The sequence below is a fragment of the Piliocolobus tephrosceles genome, chromosome 13 (assembly GCF_002776525.5).
Source record: "Piliocolobus tephrosceles isolate RC106 chromosome 13, ASM277652v3, whole genome shotgun sequence".
NCBI lineage: Eukaryota > Metazoa > Chordata > Mammalia > Primates > Cercopithecidae > Piliocolobus > Piliocolobus tephrosceles.
In genome coordinates, this window is record NC_045446.1 from 79,414,555 (window position 1) to 79,423,162 (window position 8,608).

Sequence of the window (8,608 nt, forward strand, 5' to 3'; positions counted from 1 at the left end):
GGGCCTTTACTAGTGTTCTTCTATGTCTGCATACAGTTTCCTATATAGTTCTGAACATGCCAAGATTAGCCATGGAATGTCTGCAAATTACTTCATCAAAAGAACACCTGGAAAAATGGAGTATGTTTAGAATAGAGCCACAATTTCCAAAGTGTATTATTTGAAAATTAATTCCTTGAAATATTAATTTCTATTACTAAAAAATACTATAACCATTCCTTAAAAAGTCACAGGGTACATTAATGTATAAAAGTCCCTGAGAAGTATTACATTTAAAAATCCTGATTAAACTTAAATATTTTCTTAAACTTATTAGACCAGAATATTCCTTTTAGGTCAGAACATGAAAACATATTGGAAAGACTTAGAGGAGGTCAAATAGTTTACTTCAGTCATTTGAGGATAAAGTAGAAGTCCCAGAAGACCCAGCCAATGATGTATGTGGTCTGGGATTACACTCTTGTTACTGTCCCTCAGACAAAACTCCAATCTCACTGAATCTCATCTGCAAACTAAGGAGAATAAATCTGATGATTTTCTATGTTCCTTCAGATTTATAAAGTTATCTCTTTTATCTAAAGAATTTGTTTTTCCTTCTTATTTCCCAAAAGTAAAAAAGACCAAAGTGCATAATTTATAAAGTAATAGATTTCAGATCAATGAATAACTTACAATTAGCAAGGGCAAAAAAATATACTATAACCAGAGTTGTCAAAAAGTCAGGGGTAACTACCTTAAGAAGCCCACTGGAAGCAAACAAGCAGAGGCTGGCTAACCTATTATCTGGGATGTTGCAAGAAGATATACGCATCAAATAAAAGAGTTAAACAAATGACTTATATTCATTCAGTGAACGGTTTGTAGGCATATACAATGTACTGTTAAATGCTAGAGATAAAATAAATTCTGCTCTACAAAAAATCCCAGTCCACTGGTGGAGACAGACAAGTTAAGCAGGCAATTACAACACAGGTCACTAAGTGCTGTAAAGAGAGCTAAGAACTGAGTGCTCTCGGGGCACAATAAAGGGCACCCGAAGCTAGGGTTGGTTGACAGCTCAGCTAAGTCCCAATACATTAGCCTTATTACAACACATTCCAAGAGTCTGAAAACACCAGCTGGAAATCACTGGGCTAGTCTAATCTCACTGGGCAAAGTTAGGAAGCCAAACCTATACATGTTTTCTTAGCAAAATACATGTTTACATGTTTATTCTTATTGCTTTATATTTATGCATATTAAATTTATCTGTCACTTTTAAAATGAATAATTGCAAGACACTATAATTTCTAGAGGAACCTGAGTGATTATTTTCATCCATACCCAGGTGTGGTCAGAAATATACCATTATCTATTCATTATCCTATTTTCCTAACATAATTGGAAACATAATTATATTTGTTTATGAGGGTTTTTAAAATTAAAATTAGACACTATCCATTTTATTCTCACCATGAAAGGTACTACCAAATTTGGAGATATGTAGCAAGCATTTTTAAATGAACGTTTAAATAATTCAATCTATTAATCTCATCTTAGAAATCCTTAGTTGGAATGTTTTTAACATTTCTTACGTAGTAAGTTTAGCCACTATATTTTACGTCACTTGTATAGCCAAAGACTTTATTTTCTACAAGACAATCTTAATTTGTCAGTACTAGATTCCAATGAAAAAAATTTCAACACACAGAGATAGAAGACTCTACATAACATTAAAAAAACTAAACTCCATTAAATCTATTAACTAATAAATATATTCTTTATCAGCTGGGCGCAGTGGCTTACGCCTGTAATCTGAGCACTTTGGGAGGCTGAGGCGAGCAGATCACGAGGTCAGGAGTTCAAGACCAGCCTGGCCAACATAGTGAAACCCCGCCTATACTAAAAAAAAAAAAAAAAAAAAAAAAAAACAAAAAAATAGCCGGGTGGGGTGATGGGCACTTGTAATCCCAGTTACTTTGGAGTCTGAGGCAGGAGAATCACTTGAACCCAGGAGACAGAGGTTGCAGTGAGCCGAGATCATGCCATTGCACTCCAGCCCAGGTGACAGTGTGAGACTGTCTCTCTCTATACACATATTCTTTATCACTAGAACACCTAAAAACATACATGCTTTCCTTCATCAGGAACTTAATGTTTCCTAGGTGCTGTGCCTGAGAACATTCAGAGATGGCTGTGGAATAGTTTCAGTCAGTATTAGTGATACAAAGCTAGATTAAGTTCTTCATAGAAAAGGGTATCTTTCATCCCATTACCATCCTTAGACTCTACTTTGCACTCTCACCTGCTATTCTTCAGTGGGGACAAACAAATGCCTTAGGAGCTCCAGACTTACACTTAGGGATCGCTGTGTCCGAGCCCAGTTCTATGCTGATGACCTGGAAAGTGGATGCCTCCTGCTGGCCAGCATGGTATTTCTTTCTTGAAATTACGTGAGAGTGGGCCACCAAAATGGTACGAATTTGCTGAATTGGGTGACTCAAATTGTTTATATTGCCAGAGGCCATAAAAAAATGTTTACCTAGGACCCTGCATACTGTAGAAGCAGCCCTTCCCAACCCAAGAGAAGCTCACCTAAAAGTGGAAAAGACAGTATATGTAAGGAAATAAACTATTCTACAGCACAGTATTTTTACAGTCATCCTTCAGTATCCATGCGATTGGTTCCAGGACCCCTCACAGATACCCAAGTTTGAGAATGCTGAAGTATTTATACACAACCTGTGCACACCCTGTCACATACTTTAAATTACCTCTTGGTTACTTACAATAAATAAGTAATACAAAAGGTAGGTAGTAGCGAGATAGTATGCTCAAGAGTATGATGAGATGTTCAGTAGTGACAGGACAGCAGCTCCCGAGGTACCTGAGAAGATTAGTAACACATTTTGCCAAGTCTCTCCCAGAGACACACTAAGGTAGACCTGGGAAATTTGTATTAAGTGTCTTCTCTACTAAGTCCAACACCATTCATGGGGACCTCTGGGAAAGGACATAGGATGATGGGGTTGCATGCTAGGTAGTGAGATTACCTGCTTATAAGAAGTATTAATTCTACTAAGTGCCTTAATGTGATATCTTAGTCACATAACAAATTTTTTTTGTATCTTTGTAAACTAAACTTTTCAAAGCATTTTAAAGGTTCCAAGACTTCAATTAAACTTTATGTTTTAGAAAATAATATTAAACAAAGTTTTTCTTTCTCTCTCTTAAACAAATTAACAGTAAACCAAAAAATATATTGGTTCATACATAAGGTTTTGTTTTTCAGTACTTGTGTTCTCATCCAATTCTTCAGGCCTAAATGAAAACACGTTTTCAATGAGCAAAGTTGTAAGCAAAACTAAATTGTGTTTCTAAAGAGAAAACTGTGAAATACATTGCGAGTGGCAAGTATTATAAATCTATAGACAAAAGCAAAATGTATCTTATAAATCTAAATATATAGCTGTGACATGGAGGGGGAACGCACTAGAATTATTGTGATTCTTCATCATAAAATTGATTCAAAAGAAAAACAATGCATTTGCCAGGGTAATGTGCCTCAGTCCCATGTGCAATTCCAATACTTAATTGGGTATTACAGCCAACAATTTATGATAGATCATCTTGACTCTGCAATCATCCTTGTCCCTGAAATATGTGCTAAAAATTCCCCAAATGCATCTTTCTTCTTTCATCTTTATAAATGTAAGGTTGGGAAAAAGAAGAACTTTAATAAAAATTGTTTAACATCAGGGGAAATTTTGAGATGTTCAAACATGCTTTAACAAATTATTAGTCTAGACTGAGATTTCATGGACAATAAGCTTGAAAAGGAAAAATAAATTACAAATGAAATAGGAGACATATTTCAAAGAAATAACTTATTTTAATGACTGTTTCTCCTCTTTGTTGTAGATTTTAAGATTATAAAAAGTTGCACTAAATGACTGAATTATAAGAACTCCATGGATACCCATAGTGCTTGTTTTTCCTTTCCAATACACTGAGGGCAGGAGCCTGTTAAACGTGCACTATCTCCTATAGCACTTGCCAGAGCAGCAGGCACAAAGCAGGCCCTCAATAAGCAAGCGGTTATTTTGTTTTGATAGGAAGACTATATGACAGTGAAATGTATTTGCTTATTTTTAATCTGCATTTACTCACACCCCAATGTTTGCATTGTCTCTCTGTTCTCATTGCAACCTTATCCTTTAGCTCCAAATACTTATTCTTATATGCAAATTGTCCATGTGTTATATTTGTAACATATATCCAATTGTCATGTAATTTGATAATGCTTACTTTTTTTTAATTTTTTTTTTTTTTTTTTTTTTTTGAGATGGAGTCTCGCTCTGTCATGCCCAGGCTGGAGTGCAGTGGCGCGATCTCAGCTAACTGCAATTTCTGCCTCCTGGGTTCAAGTGATTATCCTGCCTCAGCCTCCTAAGTAGCTGGGATTACAGGCACCCGCCACCCACCACACCCGGCTAATTTTTTGTATTTTTAGTAGAGATGGGGATTCATCATGTTGATCAGGCTGATTTAGAGCTCCTGACCTCAGGTGATCCACCTGCCTTGGCCTCCCAAAGTGCTGGAATTACAGCCATGAGCCAACGTGCCCAGCCCAATAATGTCTACTTTTAAAGATGTTCCTGAATCTAAAGAAAAGGCTAAGAATAACAACTTACCAGTTGTGAAGAGAAGTTTTCTAGGATCCTGAGAAAAAGAAAAAAAAAAAAATAAGTGATTAAAAACTAAAGCACTGATGACATATAATTCTATAAAGAGTATGCAGTATCTACAAGCCATATATTTGTCATGTAAAATACTGTTTATCCAATGGAAGTGACAAGGACTTGATTAAGTTTCATAACATTTTCACAATGCTAGAGGAGATTACAACAAGCAAAAACCCAACTCACAGAAATCTAGCCATCTGAGGCAAAATACTGGATGACTCAAAAGGCCTAGAAATTATTATTAATGGTTACCTACAAGCTAGTGGCACTGGTTTTAAGCCTACCTTTAACCATTTTGAGCTCAATATCTTAGCCATGATGTTAAAGTATTATTATATACTCTGTTCACCAAAACTGTGAAATTGCATCACAAGATGTGAAGACAGAATTAAAACCGATAAAATATGTAGGGGATTTGCACGTTGTAAGCTCAAGACAAAGAAGACTAATTTTCTATGTTTCAAAAATAGTGAAAAGTGGTGAGGATAAACAAAGATCAGTTTCTGCTACTTGGAAATATGAAACATTAATATTGTTATAATATTGTATGATTTCCTTTAAACTATATCTCTTATGCTCTAATGGGTTATAGTCAATACCCTTCTACCTTCTGGAAAACCAATCCCTACTAGATTTGTGAATTTATTTTTTATCCCCATGGTGCTTAATATTTCACAAGCTTTTGAATTCCTTTCTTTGTGCCTCCATTGAATCAGGGGTCAGGCCAGACTATGTACTAAGAAGGAAACAATTTATATAGTGTCATGTGGGGGTCTTTGAATAAGGACCACTTGCCTAGGAATAGCTCCTCACCTGGCTTAATTCAATTGACTTCTATTCCAACTATTACAAACATGGCTATAGGGTGATCTAAGAAAATTGAATGTATAAACAACCCATAAAAATATAATATGAGCCGAACAAAGTCGTAAGAATAGAAATGTGAATAAATACCTACGGAAACCCAGAAGATGGAACAATTAATATTACTAGAGAAAGAAAAGGAAGCATGAGAGTGAGAGATGTTTTCACAGTGGCAAGGTGAGGCAGATTTAGCTGGGCTATCAAGAAAGGGCAGCAGTCACAAGCTGGAGGGTGAGTCCTTCCATGCAGAGTACAAGCATAAAACAAGAACAATAGGGCATATGGCACAAAACCATCTTTTTCAAAAGCGGTTCACAAAATAACATATGTGTTGATTATATATATATATGCACACATATATATAATATAATCAATTATCAATACAGCAATATATAATATATAATCTATATACAATAGATATGTCATATATATTTATGTATTCATTTAAATATATGTGTGTATATATTTATACACTTATTTTCATCTACATCTAATGCATTGCCTTGTACCTATTAGATGCTAAATACATATTTATTAAAAAGAGGGAAGAAAACAAAAAGAGAGACATGAAAGAAGGAATACAAGAAGAAATAAACGCAGGGGAAATACTAACTTAAAATAATGAGTTGCCATTTTCATCCATCAGATTGGAAAAAAAAAATAGAGATGAGTTGTAGAAATAGGCATTCTAATATTAGTTAGAAGTGTGAAAAAAGGAGAAGACTTTTTAAAAAGGAATTTGGCAGTGTCCATCAAAACTAAAAATGTGCAACCTTTTAAACCAAAATTCTCCAACTACGGATCTGTATAGAAGTGGACAAAGAAACACATTTATTGGAGTGTGGTTCATAACAAAAACTTAGAATCAACCTAAATGTCTGAAAAAGAAAAAGACTAAAAATAAATTATGGCATAGTCATATGGAGAGAATGAGATAGATCAAGATATTTTGATACAATAAGCTATAAAAGTATATTTGTGGAAACAAGTAAACTGCCAAGGAATATATACCATAAAATGCCACTCAAAATATCAGAAAAAAATGTAATACACTGTGGCTTGTTTTGGAGGAGAAGCTTTCACTTTTAACTTCATTTACTTGAGAGTTTTAAAATATTTTATATTGAGCATGTATAACTTTTCAGAGAAAATACATTTAATAACCGAAGACCTTGAAATCACTAAAAATATTAGAACTTAAGCAAAAGTTTATTCCATTAAAATTAGAAAACCATTAAAGTTATTAAAGACATGAATTCTGAAAAGAGAAGAAAAGAAGAAAAAGAAACAAAGAAAATGTTGTAACGGGGCAGAAAACAAGTAGCTAGTGATTTGAGCAGAGGGCAGCAGGAGAAAGCGAAGCAGACGGCAGTGACACAGGGAGAAGTGGAGGCTGGGTCTGAAATAATTACATGTGAAGAGCCGTCACTGGCCTGCTAAGGAGCTGGAATTTTTCAGTGGTTCTCAGTGCTGGATGCACTCTACAAGCCTGTGAAACTTTTACAAATTATCAGTGCCTGCCTCCCAACCAAGACCAATTAGATCAGGTTGGTATTTTTTTTTTAAACACCAGTAGAGACAAGAGCTATATCAAAGGTTGCTGGCTGTTTTGGTTTTGTGATTTGTTTCTGTATTTGTTGTTACTTTTTCATTAGTTTTGTTTTGAGGGGGAGGTCAAGCACATGATCACAACAGTATTAAATCTAGAAAACTCTGGTGATATGTGGAGGAGAAAAAGGAGTGGGGAAGATGGGAAAAAATTTTAATAAGTCACTACCAAACTTAGTCTGCGGAACAGGAAAATTAGGGTGGGGGGATGCTGATTAAATGGCACAGAACAGTTTGTTTTTGATGTAGTCTTGGCATTGTGAAGCAAAGGCAGCCTGAGGACTGTATGAGAGCATCAACCAACAGAGACCTAACTGGCTGAGCATGTGCTGTTCATCAAGCTCTGGTCTGCACCTTGCACATATAATTTCATTTCATGGATGGCTTCACATGGAGAAAAGCACTATGTCAGATATTGCCTGCTACATAATTGAATTTAACATCCCCTAATTCGAGGAATGTTTTTAAATGAATGAATCATGAAAACTCACTAACATTTTTTTAAGTAAAATAAATTGATTTATCCAGGATTCACAAATAATCAATCTACTTTTCTTTCCTTTTCCCCAAAACCTAGTATGTGAGTTACAAAGTATTTTTATCCTGTAACGGCACTGTCGACACTCTCAACTGAATGATAGGAATTAGACAAAAGCTGCTGGGAGTCAGAGGCAGACCTGAGTGGCAACCATTTGAACATTGCAGAATAAAAAAGTAGACATTCTACCAACTCCCACTTTCAGCAGGAGAGACTATGAAATAGCAATTACTTATATTTTCTATTGAAAAGGAATAAAACTCAATTTGACAACTGTATTTTAAAAGCACTCAAAAGGAGCAGTAAGGTACAAATATTCAGGGAAAAATCACAGACCCTCATTAGTCATCTCATGACAAGTGAAAGGAAAATGGGAAGACAGAGACCACCCACCTCATTTCGGTACCTTGCTGCATTCAGGTCAACAAAATCTTCACTGTAATTCACTGAGAAGTTGAGGGCATTCACCAGATGGGCAGCCACATGCACGCCTACAGAATCACACCAGGGGCAAGTTAGTGAGATTTTCATATATGCTCCACGTCAAGGACTCAGTTCTTCCTCCCCCTCAGTAAATACAGGGTCAAACTTTGACAGCTATATGGCCAATGAAATATTACATGGAAAGGTGAAGTTTTAAAGACACAAAAAACTTAACAAACAACCCTAGTAAGTCAGGAAGTCAGGGATAAGAGAAACACACACACACACACAAACAAACACATCCTCCCCCTAACACACACACACACACACATCCTCCCTCTAACACACACACACACACACACACATCCTCCCCCTAACACACACATACACACATCCTCCCCCTAACACACACACACACATCCTCCATCACACACACACACACACACACACA

At 35.8% G+C, this 8,608-nt stretch overlaps 1 protein-coding gene across 4 annotated transcripts in view; it reads right to left on the bottom strand.

The window, feature by feature from the left end:
• Positions 1–8,608, bottom strand: part of NOX4 (NADPH oxidase 4) — a 165,521-nt gene that overhangs the window by 104,844 nt on the left and 52,069 nt on the right. For all 4 annotated transcript variants that reach the window (XM_023209124.1, XM_023209122.1, XM_023209123.1 and 1 more), the window contains 2 exons: positions 8,128–8,225; positions 4,674–4,701 (listed from right to left, as the gene is read on the bottom strand). In XM_023209124.1, coding sequence (XP_023064892.1) covers positions 4,674–4,701; positions 8,128–8,225 — 126 coding nt within the window. The remainder of the gene's footprint in view (positions 1–4,673; positions 4,702–8,127; positions 8,226–8,608) is intronic.